At 36.3% G+C, this 20,534-nt stretch overlaps 3 protein-coding genes across 3 annotated transcripts; 1 reads left to right on the top strand and 2 right to left on the bottom strand.

Annotated features, from left to right (window-relative positions):
* The first annotated feature begins 1,129 nt into the window (after positions 1–1,129).
* LOC102428357 (olfactory receptor 4F15-like) lies at positions 1,130–2,065 on the top strand. Its single transcript, XM_006087468.1, has one exon. It carries the CDS (start codon positions 1,130–1,132, stop codon positions 2,063–2,065), a length of 936 nt encoding a protein of 311 aa, XP_006087530.1.
* Positions 2,066–3,922: 1,857 nt separating this feature from the next.
* On the bottom strand, positions 3,923–4,834 carry LOC102427514 (olfactory receptor 4K1-like). Its single transcript, XM_014454783.1, has one exon. It carries the CDS (start codon positions 4,832–4,834, stop codon positions 3,923–3,925), a length of 912 nt encoding a protein of 303 aa, XP_014310269.1.
* Positions 4,835–17,754: 12,920 nt separating this feature from the next.
* LOC102428045 (olfactory receptor 4N5) lies at positions 17,755–18,681 on the bottom strand. Its single transcript, XM_006087467.1, has one exon. The coding sequence runs from the start codon at positions 18,679–18,681 to the stop codon at positions 17,755–17,757; it is 927 nt and encodes a 308-aa protein (XP_006087529.1).
* Between the last annotated feature and the right edge of the window lie 1,853 nt (positions 18,682–20,534).

Here is a 20,534-nt window from a genome sequence, read left to right as displayed (position 1 = left end):
GGAATTCAACCTATTTTTTCCAAGTTTGGTAAGTTGTGCCAACACCATTTATTAACAAGTTTATCCTTTCTGTACTTATTTAATGTGATCCTTTGACAGTCTTCTAATTGGTCTCTCACTCTTTCCTCTGATCCCTCTATTACATTCTTTATTTTTCAGTTACTCTAACCTTTTTAAAGCAGCAATATGATTATTTCATTGTTCTGCCTTAATTGCTTTCTATCACTTCTAAGATATAGACCAAATTCTTCACACACCCTATTTGATTCTACTTTGATCAGACCCTTACAGGTCTTTTATTTATTCCAAATTGATCTGTTTCTTCATGTTTCAGAATATTTCCCATGGCCTTTCCCCTGGATAGATCACTCTTCCTATCCTTCTTCACTTATTTAACTTCTTATAGTTTGCATAGCCCTTTGTGTGTGTTTTTTTTCCAAATAAGTTACTACCTTTAAGTTAGTCCCAAATAAGTTCTGGGACTTTAATTCATTTGCTAGACAACTTGCTTATAAAAGAGATACAGTGGGGCCTTGACTTACGAGTTTAATTCATTCCGAGACCGAGCTTGTTAAGGAGCTCGTTAACTCAAATTACTCTGTCAACTCAAAGCAAAAAATTGGCCGAGAGACAGCTGGTATCTCAAAAAACTGATTAGTCGGGACACTCGTAAGTCAAGGCCCCACTGTACTGTGATAATTGAATGTAACCTCATAATAAATTATCTATTCTAAATATTATAAAGTGGTGCCTTTAGAAAACCCCCCAAATTTTATATAATTATTTAAGCATTTGCATTACTTGAAGTTGTTATTATCATCTAATTATACAATTAGTCATTTAATGCCTAGCTTCACAACTAGACTACAAACTACAGAAAGATAGGGTGTTTGTTTTATTCTAGAATGTGGCACAATGCAAGGATCTAGAAGGCCTTCCTGGTAGTTGCTCAGTGAATACATGTTAAATTAATAAACTATTGTATGACTTTTCAAAGGATTTTTGTGATGGGTAGTGAAGATTTCTCTTTAATATCAGAATTTAAAACCCAGTAACAACTCTTCTTTCAATATCTATGGTGGATTCTTTTATAATTATTTTTATTTGTTTTTCAGGTAACACAAAGTCAATGAATAAAGCAAATTATTCTGAAGTGTCTCAATTTGTGTTCCTGGGACTCTCTACCTACAAACCAGTGCAGCATTTCCTCCTGGCCTTCTCTACAGTGTTTTATGTAACAATTGTTCTAGGAAACCTTCTTGTTGTGCTTACAGTGACTTTCGACTGTCATTTACATTCCCCCATGTACTTCTTTTTAGCCAACCTCTCATTGATTGATTTCTGTCTTTCAACTTTAGCAGTTCCTAAGATGATATCTGATTTATACTCTGGGCACAAAACCATAACCTTCCAGGGATGTGTCATCCAGATGTTTGTCCTTCACACCCTGGGGGGATCTGAGATGGTGCTGCTCATTGCCATGGCCTTTGATAGATATGTGGCCATATGTAAGCCCCTCCACTACCTGACTGTCATGAGCCCACAAATGTGCATTTTGTTTGTTTCTGGTGCTTGGGTTATAGGCCTCATTCACTCAGGGGTCCAGATAGCTTTTGTTGTTCATTTGCCTTTTTGTGGTCCTAATGAGATAGATAGCTTTTACTGTGACCTTCCTTGGTTTATCAAACTTGCTTGCACAGACACCTACAGAATGGAATCCATCGTTACTGCCAACACTGGGTTTATTTCCTTGGCCACCTTATTCTTGTTGATTATCTCCTATATCTTCATCCTGGTCACTGTATGGAAACACTCTTTAGGTGGTTTGTCTAAGGCCCTTTCTACTCTCTCAGCTCATATCACTGTGGTGGTTTTGTTCTTTGGACCATGCATCTTTGTTTACATATGGCCATTGCCCACAGTGGCAGTGAATAAGTTTCTTCCTGTTTTGGACTTTCTGATTACACCCATTCTGAATCCTATTATCTATACATTGAGGAACAAGGATATGAAGATGGCAATGAGGAGACTAATTAGTCAACTCCTGAGTTTGAGGAAGATCTAAATAACTCATACGCCATAAATTACTTTGTAAATTTTCAAGCAACTTCAAGTAATACAAATGCTTAAATAACTATATAAAATTTGGGGCTATTTTTTTTCCAAAGGCACCACTCTGTAATATTTACAATAGATAATTTATGATGGGGTTACATTCAATTATCACAACATCTGTTTTTTAAACAACTTGTTTGGCAACTGAATTAAAGTCCCAGAAAGTGTTTATGGGAAGTTAATGAAAAAGCATAGATTACAGACGTAGAATCTGCTGAAAGTATGACCTCAGACATCAGCCTTCCTGGATTCAAGTGAATTAACTTACAGCTAATATACTCAAACTTTTGAGGGAACTATGAAATGTGCAACTTTCCTCTGAATCAAATCCAGGATATGAATAATCTAATTTATATGTTTTTCTGAAACATAAAAAATGTGTGAGAGAGGTTTTAAGAAAGGACCAAGTGATATTTTATAACTGAAAAGGAAACATATGAAATTATGAATTCAAGTAAGCTTAAAAAACAGACTGGACACAGCAGAAGAAAGGATCAATAGATTCAGACAAGTCAATAGGTATTATCTAAACTGATGTACAGAAATTAGGAAAATTTAAAAATCAGAACAGATATATATAGGGTGTCTGCAGAAAAGGTATACACACACTTTGAATAATTAGAAAGGCAGTATTTATTAAAATAATTTCTTTTTCTCAAAATTGAGCTGTCAGCTGTTAAAGTGTGCATAAATTTTTGGGGACACCGTGTGTGTGTGTGTGTGTGTGTGTGTGTGTGTGTGTGTGTTTATACACACATATGCAGAAATAGTGATTGTTTTATTTAAGGGTCTATGCCTCAGACTCTAAGTTAGCAGGACCATGTTATCTCTAAAAGGTAATATGAAATTTTAAATACATCTGGCTCCATGAATTTCACATGAGGGGATATAAACATGTATATCTTTTTGAGGCAAGGTGTAGGAAGAATTCTTAAAAGTTTTGTTATATATAGTAATGAACAATTCACAAATATTGTATATAATCTAGTTGCTTACAGGCCACCTGAACACTACAATGACTTAAACAAATAGTTTATTCTAACTTTTATAACACTTTTCCCCTGATTTTATTGGTATAGATATTAAACCGTTTCATCCATTTATAAATAGAAAGAAAAGTAGCAAAATACTTAAAGGTTGTTAGTATACCCATCATTCTATTTAATGTATATCTTCCATAGACAATTACATAATTTTCACAAATTACTAAAACATGAAGTTGAGGGAACAGCATTCTCTACAGATTATAGTTATAATTCAATTTTTTCTGAATGTGATGTAAAATGAATAATGATTACCTTTATACCATCTTTTCAGATAGATAGGTAGTTAGAATGTTAACTAATTGAGAAACAAATTTATCCATTAAAGAATAAAGATAGCAATATTCAATGCATTCAATGCATTGACATATTGACAAAAATTTAGAGAAGATCTATGTGAAATTCCTTGCTCAAGAAAATGCTTAGCATCAAGATATGTGGTGGGTGTTGAAGTAGCAACACCAACAGTAATAAGTAACATTAACATTGTTATTAACTTCAATTTATCCTTGAGCACAACCAAAATCATATTTATAAAGACTAGCCAAATTTCCCAAATCATTTTGCATTCAATGATCAATAAATGATTGTGGACTATAAGAGAATTGATGTAAAACTTACATCTGGAGATACATCCGATTTTCATGTATGAATTGGGGAATGTTTCCCAGTCCCACATAACAAGACAAGGGTGGCTAATTTAGGGAGCTTACAGTGGACATTCTGATAATGTAAGACCCTGAAATATCACAGAAATCCACATGCTAGCATCGTAGTCTCTGGATGGCATTTTTAATCTCCTTGTTTCTTAGAGTGTAAATAGCTGGATTTAGGAGAGGTGTAATGACCGCATAAAATACAGCAAGAAACTTGTCCACCCAGGTGATGCTGAGTGGCCACAGATAGATGAAGATGCAAGGCCCAAAGAACAGCACCACCACTGTGATATGGGCAGTACAGGTGGAGAGAGCCTTGGATGCTCCATCCTTAGCATGAAGGCAGACAGTAAACAGAATATATGTGTAAGATATCAGCAACAGTGTGAAGCAGATGGTTGCCAGTACCCCACTGTCAGCATTTATCAACATTTCTAGAACATAGGTATCCATGCAGGCTAGCTTTATTACCAATGGAATATCACAAAAAAAGCTATCCAATTCCCTGGGTCCACAGAAGGGGAGCTTTATAATCATAGCTAGTTGGCTTATTGAATGCACAAAGCCAACGATCCATGACGTCATCACTAACAGAATGCACATGCGTCTGTTCATGATGCTGGAGTAATGAAGTGGCTTACAGATGGCCACATAACGGTCGTAGGCCATTGACACAAGCAGCACCATCTCACCCCCTCCAAAGAAATGTCCAAAGAAAATCTGACACATGCAGCCTCCAAAGGAGATGGTCTTGTTTTCCTTGAGAAAGTCTGTGATCATTTTAGGGGTGGTGACTGAGGAAAGGCAGAAATCAATGAATGAAAGATTGGCTAACAGGAAATACATAGGGGAGTGCAGATGACGGTCAGTGATAATTAGGAGCATAATGAAGATGTTGCCTAAAATGGTGATCAAATAAAGTGAAGAAAATATCACTAGGAGGAAGGCCTGGAGCTCCCATGAGTTACATAGCCCAAGGATAATAAACTCTGACACCACAGACTGGTTAACTTCTTCCATTTAGTACAGTTTGTTTGAAATTCATCTGAAGAAAAAACATGAAATTCAACTTTTGAGTAAACAGTATGTGAATCAGGAGAAGAGGATCTTTTATACATTATTAATAGGAGGGTATACTGATATAATCACTTTGGGCCTTATCTTATATACTTCAACATTCACACATTCTACGACCTAGCCATTTCATTCCATTTAAATACCCAAGATAAACTCTTGCTAATGTATATAAGGAGAAATTTATAATAATACCCGTAGGCTGGACAATGCAATATTATTGTGACAAATAAAATACAGCTATATATACTGATATAGTTATGTCTTAATAAGATATAATAATAAAGGGGAAAAAATCCAAAGCGGATCCATTCAGCATCATTTTAATAAGGTAAAAAGCAATAGAAAAATAACTATACTTTGCAGGAACTGTATAAATGATAAAACTATGTACAAAAAGAAAAGATGCTAAAATGTAAGTAACCTCAAGTGTGGGAAAGCTGAGGGTCAGCATGAGGATGAACACATAGCAGTTGTATGTTATTATCAATTGTTTAGCTCTTGTATTAGGTCGTGTTTTCATAGGTATAATTTTTTTAGTAAATAGACAAATACAAAATGGGCATGGAAGAATGGTGGGAATATGTTCTGAATCAAGGATTATGATCAATTCAATACTGTGGATCTGAGATAAAATAACTTCTTTTTAAAATGGCATTTTGTGTAGTGGATATATGGTAGAAAAATATTTTTATATGTAAATTTGAAAAATTAAAATAATAGCACATGAATGAAGGTTAATGATTTGTTATTAATGCTTAAATACATGAATCAATCAGTTAAAAAAGATATTAATACTAGTCTTGTCAAAGAGACAAAACTTTTTCACAGTAAACTAAGTAGAAGAGCAGATGAATCAAGGAGAAGGTGAAAGAATGACTGTTCTAGGCATCGAGAAAGGATAAATCATGAGCATCTGGAAGAAATATTCTCTGTTCATAAAACTCAAAGCTTTCGTAACCTGCAAGAAATTACTCAAAGCCTGAAGTATACCTCCGCCACAGCTGAGTCCTGAAGTTGAGTCTTGAATATAGAACTCTAAAATATGTTTGAAAACCTATTTTGCTAGACATTATCAAGGACTACAGAACACAGAATCTGGTGTTAAGTTTTTTATTTGAAACAAGATAGCTTCTGAGAAACTAAAATCTGGAATTCTCTGCAATGTCTAAAATGATCCAAAAGCTGTGATGAACACTGGGAGAGAGACTGTGTCAGTGTACTTGAGAGAAATATTTTTTTGTGTTACACATGACAGGGTCCTTGGGTCCTGAGGCTCTGGCTACAATTTTAGAGTTAGGTAATTTCTTCCATTTCCAGCCTGTCCATAGGAAGCCATTTTCATTCAGTATCATATGCTTTATCGTGATTTTTGAAGTATATGTTCTCCCAAACAATCTTTGGCAGAGTAAATTACATACACAAATTAAAAGAGTTCTTATCACAAGTTAGAGAAAGTTTAAGTTTGTCTCTAAAGGAGTTATTTTTGCTATTTAAATTACTTTAAAAAAATCTAAAATTCCTATTAAGCTGGAAAGTAGATCTATATATTTCTCTTTTAAACTTTTTTCTCTCTCCTCCCAATTTTTCTTCTCCTCTTTTCTCCTCCTCCTACTCCTACCTCTTTTACAAATATTTGGATCTCAGTCTTTGCCATAATAGATCAATTATCTCTAACAGCCATTACTAAGTTCTTGACAACTGGTGTTCCTAGCCCTCTATAAAGTTTGGAACAGCTATATAGTTTTAAATTTTTTTCTATATAACTCAGAGCTATACAAAACATTTTTAATCACTCACAGTAACAATCATACTCATTTTACTGCTGGAAAAACAATATCAACAAAAGGTAAATGGCCAAACACAGTTAACAGAGGACCTATTAGAATTAGGAAAGAGTGTTGGTTTAGAGAAGAGTTTAGTTTGTTGAGAAGAAATATGATTTCTATGAGTCAAGAAAAAACAAAGATGCTTCTTAAGAATTAATGTTCTATGAAAAAGCATTGACATAAGAAGAAATATAAATAGCCAATATTTGTATGAAATATTCTCTGTATCTATAATAATTCTTTTATTGTTCTTGGCACTAATTGCTTCAGGATTTCCTCTAATTTAGTCTGGACTTACCCTCACTGTTGTCTATAATTGAAATTTTTGATGATTTTTTAAAAAATTCATTAGCATTATCAGATATCAAGGATGAAATAAAAACAAAATTAGAAAGTGCTAAATGTACAAGAGGCTTTAGTTTGTTCTAATATGGCCAACAAGAGTTTATAGAATATTTTCTTACTGCACACTCATCATTTCTGGGCTCTTTAGATGAAAAAAAAAAAGAAAAAGAAAAAGAAAAGACCCAAGGAGCTGTAGGTTATATCAAAGAAGTAAAAGTCTATGTCTTCTTTTTTACCTAATACTGGCTTTAAAAATTGTTAATATTGTTTTAGTTGAGTTACTAAAGTAAAATATTACTGCTAAAATAATTATGTTAATATCCATATTAATAATACCATTATAATAAATTTTCAAGCATGTTCTAGGTGGGAGAGATAAATCTCCAGTTTCCAAGAGTATGTGTAGAATCAAAAGACTTGAAAGCAGAACTCACTTAAGAGAATCAAAACTTAAGAAAAGAAAAAAAGAAAAAAAATGTGAAAAATTTTTCTTTTGGAGCTGCTAATTTCAGGATCATGTCAAAACTAAGTCTCTCTGTCTCTCTGTGTGTTTCTCTGTCTCTCTCTGAATGCATCCTATGTGCTAGAAAGTTTCACTTATATTGTCTAAATTAATCTTCACAATAACCCTATGAAATATGTCTTACTATTCTGAGGTTGAGTCTCAGTGCAACCTGTTAGAAGTCTCAGGGCTAAGAGAGAGCATGACAGGGATGCACACCCAGTGTTCTCTGACTTTAGTCCTTCTCCTTCTGTGATAGCATTCTATATCTCCTGCTGTTCCAAGAGCATTCATTCCATTTCCATGGTAACTATTGACTTTTAATAGCTTTTGAGATATTTTCCTCCATGTTTTCTATTAGGCTTCTTTCTGAGCTAAATCATTAATAATCAGTTTTCTCCATGTTGGAAATTTCTATTAATTATAGTACATATCTGTGCCTGGAAGAGTTACTTAACCCATGAAAATTGTGGAAGCTGATGATTGTGGTGCTGTGAGAACATGAAAACTTCCTCAACCAGGGCATTGAAGGCACTATGTGACTGTATAGAAGACATATCTTTTGATGCTATAGGAAGTCCAGAGTACCAGGATGTAGCTGAGAGAAACAAAAAACCTTTGATATTTCTGGTATCTATGAAGCAATGTATGCACAACTTCCATCCCAATTAATATGTATGGATATATGGTATTAAAACATTTTGAAGTTGTTTTTAGTGTGACAGGGGAAGGTAATTAAGGGAGAAATTAAGAAATTTACAGAGTATAAATTATATTTTCTTACCCGAGATACACCATAATTCACCACATTTTTTCCCATGGATAAAGCATTGCTGAAACAAAGTCATATTTCAGCAAAACAATCCATTTTCTGTTGTGACCAGTGATCGTGGGAGTGTGAGGCATATATTCACTATAGAGAGTAGCCTCTGGGATAGGAAACTTTCAAGCTAGTCATGCTATGCTCTTTGGGACCTTTTAATTTCTGAGTTTCTCTGAATTAATAGTATTACCTGAAAGTGTACCCATGGTCAAAGACAGACTTGGTGAGTACAATTATATAAGTTCTAATGATGAAATTTAAACACAGTTTTAAAATATTTCTTCAGTTACTTTTTTTCAAGAAGAACATTATTTCAGAACTCCGTTGTTATTTCTAGTCCCAGCAGAATTCAGCTGACTTGGATGAGTAGTCAGGAGATGACTAGCAGAGAGAGATGAGCCAGTCACCGATACACTCCAATGGTGCCTTGAATTGCTGGTTTTGTAGGGTTTTCATGAAGAGTAGAAAATATTTTAAAGTTTCAAAAATTTCTGTATTTACTTGAGCAATGTTCTAGGTTTAACATTGAGTAAAAAGCAGCACTATTAATATTCTTCTAAATAACAAAACAATAATAGAAACCTAGCTATTATTTGTAATACTTGTACAAAGTATTATGTAAATTCAGTGTTATTAAGATTCCAACATCTTATAGGTTTGAGAAGGAAATATTATGGTCTGACTCTATTTTCCCTTTTTTACTACTTTCTTTTCACTGAAAAAAATAATTTGCCCACATTTTGGTGGCTATTGTTTCCATTTCCTTTCAATGCATTTACATAATTCACATGCATTTACTTCTCCAAAGAGCATGTATCCACATATATAGTTGGAGGAGTCTTGTTTGCTATTGAGTATATAGCATACAGAAGGTTAATTTAACTTGCAGATTATTTAAATGTATGCTTAAATACATTCATTTAACACTAATGGCTGCTTTTAGAGAAATAAAAAAATTAAGATAAAATATATTTAAAACATACCTTATTTTTTGTTGAAAAGTAAAGACACCTTTTAAAAGTGCTCTCCACAAGAACAGGCATATAGATCAATGGAACAGAACAGAGACCCCAGAAATTGACCCAAGCCATGATGTTCAATTAATATTTGACAAAGGAGGCAAGAACATATAATAGAGTCAAGACAGTCTCTTCAATAAATAGTGTTGGGAAAATTGGATAGATACATGCAAAAAAAATGAAACTAGACCACCAACTGACATCATACATAAGGACAAATTCAAAATGGATAAAAGACTTAAATGTAACTTAAATGTAAGTCATGAAACCATAAAAATCTTAGAAGAAGCCATAGGCAGTAAAATCTGAGACATATTTCATAGCACTATGTTTATAGATACATCTCCTAGGGCAAAGGAAACTAAAAAGAAAATAAACAAATGGGACTACATCAAAATAAAACGCTTCTGCACAGCAAGAAAAACCATCAACAAAGTGAAAAGAGAACCCACTGCCTGGGAGAACATAATTGTCAATGATACATCTGATAAGGGGTTAACTTCCAAAATATATAAGGAATTCATACAACTTAACAAAAGGAAGACAAACAATCCAATTAAAAAATGGGCAAAGGATCTAAATAGACCCTTCTCCAAAGTGGACATACAAAAGGCCAAGAGACATATGAAAAAATGTTCAAAGTCACCAATCATTTGAGATATGCAAATTAAAATGAGTTACCATCTTAACAAGACTTACATATGTATATGTCAGAGGGATTGTTAGTAATTGGCTGAGAAAGATAGTTAACATCCATGTCTCAAACCAAGATGCTGAATTATGGTAGAAAGGGCTACTCTAAGACCACCAACTAAATAAGAATTACAATTTGGAGTTAAGTAATCATTGGGGGAAAATAAACCTTTAAATAGGTAATAGATAGACTTTTTGAATGTTGGTCTGGATCCTCTCCCAGACTGATGGTGTAAAAAGTAGTAGGCTAGTGGCATGAATATAATTTTAAATAAGGTCAAGACATCTATGAGCTAAAAATTATTGTGCAAGGGTAATGAGGAGAAAAGAATTAAGTGATGGAGTATTGAATGTACTTCTCTTCCCACATTTTCAACAGCACTATTTTGATGATCTCAGACTTAAGAAATGATACTTTCTGCTTTATCCCTACCTTCAACTTCTTCTCAGGCAGTTATGGAACCTAGAGCTCTATAAAGTTATGATTTCTTCAACCTGCTGTTTTCAAAGGAAAATGATTTTTTAAAAATGGGATACCACTGCCTAGTGCTCTGCATCTTTCTTCTGGCAGTCTGCTCAGGGGAGAAGCTGACATTAGACTCTGTTTTAGAAGAACTGCTAGATATAAACACATACAACACATATTCCTTACCTTAAAGAATATACTATTAGGTTGGTAAATTAAGATTAAGAAATAAAACATTGAGCAGCAAAAGTTAGTATACAGCTGAGAGCTATAATATACAGAGGATTAAAGGATCAACAAGGACAGGACCAATTTGATTGAATAATAGGTAGACTCCACAGAGATGTAGGGGTAAAGGAATGTAATTTCTAATAGTGGGAACCTTATCAGCACAGTGCATGAAAGAGGATAGTGAGTGATGTGAAACAAAAAGCCCAGGCTTTGAAGTGAGGCAGCTATAGTCGGAGACTTGGGTCTATCACTGGTGAACTATGGGAACTCAATCAAGTTATAAACTCTAAGCCTCGTGTATTTTAGTATGTAAAACGATGGCCACAAGCTACATGGGCAAATGCAGGGAACTGTGCCCCCTGCTACAGGAGTCCCAAGGGAGCTAGCGAGCCAAGAGCCAAGAGAGTGCACTTCTCTGTCCAGCAGTTTAAATATTCAGGTTTCACGCCCTTGCAGTGTCCACGCATATTCTGGCCACTGACTCACTCCCAGGTGTGACTGATAGGTAAGCACCTTTCCACATCACCCAGATCTTCCTGGGCATGTGTCTACTGTCCAGTCTCTTCCCCCAGGGATCTCCAGGGAAAAACTTGGAGAATATTAACTGCAGCTTCCTGGCAAAGCTGTATAAATGGCATGCCTATATTATCTAGTCTCCCCTTTACTCCTTTCCTGTTAAGTAATAACCATGTTATTTTAACAGTATCATTTAGAGAGCTTTTAGGTTAGTGAAGAGTCGCCTTACCCAAACTGAAACTTTCAAATAGTCTTCATGATCTCTCATTATGTATAGTCTAAATGTCCCCTTGCCATAGTTGCTTCTCCATATGATCCTTATTAGTAAGCCCCCAACAGGGCTCCTCAGCAGCTGGTCTGCTGCCTGCTTATCATTGACAACAGATATAGAATGATGGCATTCTGACACAACTTCATTTTTATATCAAAGCAACATTTTTTTGTCTCTGTCATAAACAAGCAGTTTAAAACAGTTTCATTGAAGTCATAAACAAGTGGATTTGAAATCATATTAAACCAATGCACAGCAAGAAAAAATTCTGTTAGGTCAGCTTAGCAAGAATCTTCCTACCCTTGATGTCTCCTCTTAGTAATTTTCCATCCATTCATCCCTCACCCTGCTCCTATAAATAAATCCCCACTGTCTTTGCTGTATTCAGAACCAAGTCCAATTTCATTCCCCTATTGCTATAGTCTTGAATAAAAAGTCTTGCTTACCATTAAAAATAAATAAATAAATAAATAATAATAAAATTATTCTTTGTATTATTATTTAGTATTAATTTCTTTCTTTCTTTCTTTTTTTTTTATCTCTCTGGACAGTATCCAAACAAAATAGCACAGACAAACAAAATAATGTGTAATCTGTTAAATGGTGATAATATTATACTAGATTTAGTTTATACATCACACCAGATACACACTTTTGCCTTCTTTCTAGCTGGAGTATCCAGAACAGTGACGGCCTTTGACTCTGCTACATGGCCAAGGGCCCAATGTGGTTGCTTCTATAGGTCCCTCATGTTTCTCTCAGGCATGTTAAAACATTGTTTTGTCTCTCACCAGCACTTCACCTTGGACTTCCCACCTCTGGCTCCTGTCTTATTTAAGTTTCCTGTCCCAAAGAGGGGCGTGAGTTAAAGAATTATGTGTAGTCAGTTTATGTGAGAAGGGGATCTCTGGAAGTAGGAGAGAGAGAGAGCAAGGGAGTTGAGTGAGGGAAGAAGGAAAAACCAATATGAATGTACATTTTTAGGTCACTGAGTAGAGAAAATGTTTGTGTGATTTGCCTACAATGTACACAACTATGGTCTACTAATGGAATAGTAGTTTGACTAAACCAACTAGGTTGACCAGAACTTAAAATTTGACCCTATATCAGTGATGGCGAACCTATGACATGCGTGTCAGAGGTGACACGTGAACTCATTTTTTTGGTTGATTTTTCTTTGTTAAATGGCATTTAAATATATAAAATAAATATCAAAAATATAAATCTTTGTTTTACTATGGTTGCAAATATCAAAAAATTTCTATATGTGACACGGCACCAGAGTTAAGTTAGGGTTTTTCAAAAGGTTCGCCATCACTGCCCTATATCAAACAAATATTTATGTAAATAAATAAATAATTGAAAGCTGTAAATAACTTTTGTGGAAGAAAATGTATATAATGTGTGAGAGATTTATAGAGGGAATAGTTTGGATTTGCAACTCAGAGAAGCCTCTTAACAGTTGAGACCTAGATCTTCAAGTACAAACAGATGTAGAACAAGTGGAACTTCAGAATAAATCACAGTTCCAGAAAGCTCTAAGAACACCAACCAGGATAACAAAAATCTACACCAGAGCATATTATATTCAAAATCAAACTAAAGAAAAGAGAAAATAAGTCTTGATAGACTCTAGAGAGAAATAAATCATATTACTTATAGAGGAACAAGGATAAGAATTACATCAGATTTCTTGTCATAAACCATGTACTAGAAAGAAAGTAGAGTAAAATATTTAGTGTTAAAAAAATCCACCTAGATTTTTATGTTGTGTAAAATTATCCCTCAAAAGTTAAGGATAGAGAAAAACTGAGAGAAGATATTCATTCTCCAAGAAGACAACATTCCTTAATGTATATGCACCTAACAATAGAGCCTGAAAATATATGAGTCAAAACTGATATAACTTCAAAGAGAAATAGACCAAGTCATTAGTATAGTTGGAGACTTCAACACTCTGTTTTCAGCAGGCAGAAAATTTGTAAGGACATCATTGAACTCAACAAAAGCATCAGTCAATTTGATCTGATTAACATTTATAAACCACTTCATCTAACAACAGTAGAATATACATTCTTCTCAAGTACACATGAAACATTTGCTAAGCTAGACCACTTCTGGGCCATAAACTACAACTTCAATGTAAAAGGGTTCACTCAGAGGGCACACCCACACCCATACTCACTTATAAGGATGTGCGAGGAAACTGGAGTACCCAGAGAAAACCCATGTGGATGTGAGGAGAATAGAATGTGCAAGCTCCACACAGACAGTGAATTGGGCCCAAAATCTATTTTTTCCTCACAATCTATACTAATAAAAGGGCAATATGCTAATTAGACCAGACATCTTCTGACATCCTTCTGGACAAAGTCATGGTGGCCAGGGCCGAGGCAGAGGCGGTTAGGGGCGATCAGGCTGGCAGGAAAGAATAGTTAGGGGCTGTGGAGAGCAGCTACAGTGTTTGGGCAGGTTATGGTCTGAACCTGTGGTCCCATGTGGCTAAGTGATATAAGCTGCTGGAGGTGCACCAAGTAAAAAAGCTTGATCAGGTGCATGTATTGAGTAGATTTGAAACCCACAAGAATGTTGTAACCACGACCTTACTTTGCCTCATGGAATCTGGCTATAAAATAAAGACTAGGCTTGCAGGCTGTGGCACTGCCTCTCCATCAGAGAGAGCAACATCCCACCCAGCCCCAGCTTTCTTCTCTTCTCTGTCTTTTCTTAATCCTTCACTGCCTCCTCTCAAGCTCACCGAACCTGGCTGTGCTGGCGCAGCACAAGGAGCAATCAGGCTGGCAGGGGAGCGCAGTTAGGAGCAATCAGGCCAGCAGGCAGAGAGGTTAGGAGCAATCAGGCAGGCAGGGAGAGTGGTTAAGGGTGATCAGGCAGGCAGGCAGGTGAGAGGTTAGGAGCCAGCGGTCCTGGATTGTGAGAGGGATGTCCGACTGTCAGTTTAGGCCCGATCCCACAGGAATCCCAGATTGGAGAGGCTGCAGGCCGGGCTGAGGGACCACCCCGCCCCCCCTGCATGAATTTCGTGCACCGAGCCTCTATTAATATGTATATTAATAGAGGCATAACGACCAGAATGACTGCTTGACCAGTTGCTATGAGGTGCATTGACCACCTCTCAGTCCCTCTGCCCTCCCCCGCCCCCCCCCCCCCAGCCCGCAGACTCTGATCGGGCGAACAGGGAACCATGGGGAACTGGGGTGGGTGGTGGCGGGGCAGGACTGGGGACTGGCGAGTGGGCGGAAGATGACCCTGATCGCAGGCTAGGCCTAGGGACCCTACCCACGCACTGGGCCTCTAGTGTTATAATAAAATGACCTTGAATAGAATTATGTTATTCAAGGAGCCAGAGGTGGGAAGTCTGCTGTATATAAAATGAAGTATAAAGAGAACTTAAAACAATCTAATAAAAGGGTAATATGCTAATTAGAGCAGAGATTTTCCTCTATCTTTCTTACATTGATGTGTTTGTGTCTTTTACTGTTCTTTATTCTGCTTGTGGTACACAGAGTGTTTGTATATGTGGATTTATATCTTTTTTAAAAATAAATCTTTATTGTTGAAAGTATTACATATGTTCCTTTTTCCCCCATTCCCCTCTCCCACCCTCCTCTCACCTGAAGCCTTCACCACCCACTGTCTGTGTCCTTGGGTTATGCATTTAAGCCAGTCAGAGAAAGATAAATATCACATGATCTCACTCATATGTGGAATCTAATGATCAACATAAACTGATGAACAAAAATAGACCCAGAGACACAGATACATAGAACAGACTGTCAAACCTCAGAGGGAAGGCAGGGGAGGTTGGAGGGGGGAAGGGATCAACCAATGGATTTATGTCTTTTATCAATTTGTAAATGTTCTTTGTGATTATCTTTTCAAATATTGCATTTCTCCCATTCCCTCTTTTCCCTAGACTACTTGGACTTCAATTGTATATCTATAAGACATTTTCAATCTATCTCACATATCTCTAATGTCCTTTTCTGTATTTTCCATTTTTCCATTTCAATTTTATCATTTTCTATTGACTTAAGTTCCAGTTCATTCTTTAGTGGTCTCCTGTGTTTAATCTAATTTTAAACTCATCTAATGAATTTAGATTTTTTTCTGCTCTAGAATTTTCATTGAATTCTTTCTATGGATTCCAACTCTCTGTTCAAATTCTTTTTTAACCTATCTACTATATTTTTTTTCTTCTATTATTTGGAACATACTGATTATTGTAATTATAATGTTATTTTTATTTGCTTTCATAGTCAGGATAACATGTGCTTATATTTTAGTTATCTCTCTCTTTTTCTCTTATTTTTTGATAACATACTTCTATCTTTTGCTATTTCTAGTGATTTTCTATTAAATTATGGACATTTCATTAATATTTTAAAGGTATATAGGCTTCCCCAAAAGATAGCTCATTCCTCTCACTACTAGATCTATATAGTGGAGGTTCATTCTCTTAATCCAGTGTGTCTCAGCGGGGGCAAGTTTGCCCGAGGACTGCAAAATGTAGGGATACTTTTGGTGTTACAGCGGAGGAGATTCTAGTGACAGCTAGTAAATGGAAGTCAGGATTGCTGCTAAGCATTCTATAGTGCCCAGGAAAACCTCTCACAGCACAGAATTGTGTGGCCCAAAATGTCCATAATGCCAAGGTTGAGACACTCTGCTCAGTCCAGACAGACTCTGGATTTAGCTGATTTGCAGCCTTCGTAAGACTCAGTCTATCTCTGGCTCATCCACAGACCTCTAGGATTAAACTTGAACCCTGATGTATTCTCAGGAGTTCTGATTCACTTATGTGAGATTTAAATTTAGGAATAATGGACGTGGGCATAAAGATAACAGAATGCAAGGCTTCCATTTTTATGGGGATATCTAGTGGTACTAAAGCAGCTCTGGAGTATTTTTAGGGGCTGTGACCCTGGAACCAGCAGGAACAAAAAAAAAGGACTTCTGTGTTTCTTAGCTCCAAAATTGCTATGTGAACAGTAACTCCCTATGTATACCAATTTGTTGGTTATCTCTTGAGGTTTACTACTGGTTGCCACATCAAAGGCTACTCTTTGATGGTATTTTCATGATTTTGTAAATGCCTAATATTATTCCAATTTTAAAAATAACTAGAGTGATTTAGTTATCTGTAACCAAATAATGACGTTCACACCAAATCCTTATCATCATTGCATTCAGGGTGAAAAGATTTTTGAGTAAACTCAAATTCCTCTCTAATATTTAAAAAGTAATTATTAGGAATAACCACAAAACTCTCCAAAACTTTACAATAGAAAGTTAAATAGTTTAATAACAGTGTCCCGTGGAATATAACAGCCTTCTTTTGCGCTCTCCACTAAATTAGGAAAAAGTAACTAGACCTTTAAGTGTCCATAAAAAGTACTTTAATAGCATGATACTTTCTACTTAATGATATTTTGCTACATATATCTCTTTATTCAGAATCTTCAGGTTGTTGCCTAAGTCAAATAGGAAACATTAAGTAGTGATTTTTGCTTAATGTCTTTTAATAGTTTCTCTTTAAAATTTGAATAAATTGAAAATCTTACCATCACCTGAAATACAAGATTTTGCTCATACCAACTTCTCCAATTTCATTTCCTGCCACTTCCACATTCATTAACTGCATTACAGCTACTCTATATCTCTTTATGGTCTTCAAATGTACCAAGCTCTTAAGATCTTTGTGTACTTGTACTGGTCATCATCTCTGCCCAGATATTTCTGTCTCCAGGTAATTGCATGATTGTTTCTTTGAAGTCATCTGGATATCAATTAAATACCACTCAAGACCTTGATTAACAACCAAAAGTAAAATAACTATCATTTCCAGTTAAACTCTATCATAGCATTGCTTTTGATTTGTTTCAGAGCACTATCTCATTTTAATATTATGGTGTTTTCTTTTTAAATTTAATAGTTTAATCTGTCTTTATGTACTTGAATGTAACTATAGGAGATTGCGAATCTTACCTGTCTTATTCATACAACTATAATAGTGTCTGAAAATTGGAAGTGCTTAATGAACACAATATTTGCTAAATGGTTGACTGATTCAGTGCGTAATGAATACATTATTTAATGAATCAAACTGGACCTTTTCTCTTTTTTGCTTTTCTCATTCTTTTGTTCCATTCAGAAAACCATGTGCTGACTCAGTAACCTCCTCATGGAAGCTTTCACTTCCTGATTGCGTAGGGTATAGATCACAGGATTCATCAAAGGAAAGATCACTGTGTGAAAGAGGGAAACCACTTTGTCAGCTGGGAAAGCTCTGAAGGGGCGAGTGTAGATGAAGATGGCAGGTCCAAACATGAGAAATACAATGATAATGTGTGTGGTGCATGTGGAGAAAGCCTTGCTCTTCCCTTCAGAGGAGTGCCCCTTTACATGGCACAGGATGACCGCATAGGAGGCCAGAAGGCCCAGGAAGCACAGGAGGGTGAGCAGGCCACTGTTGGAGACCATCAGGAGCTCCACCACAAAGGTGTCTGTACAGGCCAGCTTGATGACCTGAGGCACATCGCAGAAAAAGTTATCCAGCTGGTTTGGGCCACAGAAGGGCAAGTGGAGAATAAGGGCCACTTGTACGATGGAATGAGTAAAGCCTCCCAGCCACAGAGCCAACAGCAAGGCATAGCAGGCTCGGGGGTTCATAACAGTTGAATAGTGTAAAGGACGGCAGATGGCGATGTAGCGGTCAAAGGCCATCACAACAAGAAGAAACATCTCTCCTGCTCCAAGGAAGTGCAAGAAAAAGAGCTGAGTGATGCAGCCCCTGTAGGAGATTACCTTCTTCTCAGAGAGGAAGTCCACCAGCATCCTGGGAGCCACAATGAAGGAGTAGGATGCGTCCAGGAATGCCAAGTTGCCCAGAAAGAAGTAGAGGGGGGCTGTGAGGCCAGGGTCTGATCTGATGGTGAAAATGATGAGGAAATTTCCAGGGAGGATGATGAGGTAGAAAATTAAAACTAGCACAAAGACCAGGAGTTGAGCATCTTGAGACTGGGTCAGACCAAGGAGGATGAATTCTGTCACCATTGTGCTGTTTTCGTTCTCCATAACTCCTCAATCTACAGAATAACAAAGCAAAAAATATTGTTATAACCTTCTTTTCATCTGTTCCATAGCTCTTCTCCAAATAAAAACAATATTTGCCACATCCAACATTCCCTAGCTGAAAACAACTTATGCCTCATAACTCTCATATGTTTTGAGTTAACCTTTCTACCCTTCATTTTCCGGATTCCCCTAGACACTGTTCTTATGACCACACTATTGTTCCCATTTAAGTGCATCTATATAACTGTGCTCCTTTAGGACTCTGGGCTACTATGCTTGAGGTATATTAAAAATTTCCTGATTAAAGCAAAACTTAACCATTAACAAAATGATCACATTTTGTTGTTGTTACTGCTAGTGGTTATATTACTACCTGCAATGTTTAGATTAGTTGCTGGATTTTGGTCCTCTGTCTTCATTCCAACAGAGCAAAGTGCTTTTGCAGGTGCTTCTTTCCTTCAGTTCCTGTAGAATGCCTAGTTCCCAGCTGGCAGCTGTATGCTTTTCTTTTTCTGGATTTGTGCCTTAATAGTTCTTATTACACTGTGCTTCTTTGGTACTCTTATGCACCCTTAATCCAAGCTGGTCACCAGGATCTCAGTCAAGATATCTACATTTTACAAAACTTAAAGGTATCCTCCCATTACACCCCTGGTAGAGTCCCAATCCTGCATCTGCTCCACACTGTTCTTAAATCTTAACACTAATCCAGTCTCATTTTCTCACTATATATCCATAGCCCACTTCTTCCTCAGATCTCATAATGATAGCCAAATGATCCTTCACAAAAATATTTTTATATAATATAAAATTATTACAATATGTAAAATATTTTTGCTATCTCTAATAAAAATCAAAGCACACTAGAGCTGGAATTGGTCATATAGCACATATAGTCTAATATACTCACTTGGCAGATGAGAAAAATAAAGCAATTGCAGTTAAGATTCTTCAATTTGCAATGAGTTTTCTTCTTAATTCTCATTAAAAAATTGTATAAAAATGGCATGTTTTCCTTAGTTTAAATTGATTAGGAAATTGTTAGTGTCCCATCAACTGGTATTGTTTTATTTAGGAACTTAAATAATTAACCATGATATTGCTAGTGTAAGTATATCCCATTTGGGGGGAATAATCTAGCTTAAATAAGAACTCTATTCATGTTGGAGACATTCAGATCTAAGGTTTAGTCTATGTAGTGGCCTCCAAAGGGGTTGATTGTGTTCACCCCAGGAGATTCACAAGATAATAAATGAAGGTGCATAGAAATAGTAGACTTTCTCTATGTATTATTATAAATAATGCATTTACAATGTTTTATATTTGTGATTGTTTTATACTTTTTATATTACTACAATTGTTGAAACATTTTACAAATAAACTGGAGGCCTGGTGCACAAAATTTGTGCACTCGGGAGTGGGGGAATCCCTCAGCCTGGCCTGTGACCTCTTGCAGTCCGGGAGCCCTTAGTGCTGCCGCTGAGGAGGGAGAGGCTCCTTCCACTGCCACCGTGCTTGTCAGCCGTGAGCCTGGCTTCTGGCTGAGTGGTGCTCTCCCTGTGGGAGCACACTGACCACCAGGGGGCAGCTCCTGCGTTGAGTGTATGCCTCCTCAACGCAGTGCACGTGATAGTGACCGATCGTTCCACTGTTCGGTCAGTCTGCATATTAGCCTTTTATTATATAGGATAGGCATATGTTGTATTGTGATATCTGGGCATGCTTGACCGTAGGAATAATTTTAAAAGTGAAAAATTGCTAATTATAATAAAATAATATAATGTGACATACAACATTTCCCTGATTTTTAATTACATGTAATACTTGTATTTCTAAAGTACAATGGATACAGT

The sequence above is a fragment of the Myotis lucifugus genome, unplaced genomic scaffold, assembly GCF_000147115.1.
Source record: "Myotis lucifugus unplaced genomic scaffold, Myoluc2.0 scaffold_38, whole genome shotgun sequence".
In the NCBI taxonomy this organism is placed as follows: Eukaryota; Metazoa; Chordata; class Mammalia; order Chiroptera; family Vespertilionidae; genus Myotis; species Myotis lucifugus.
Note: the sequence above shows the minus strand (reverse complement) of the source record. Positions and strands in the feature narration are given on the sequence as shown.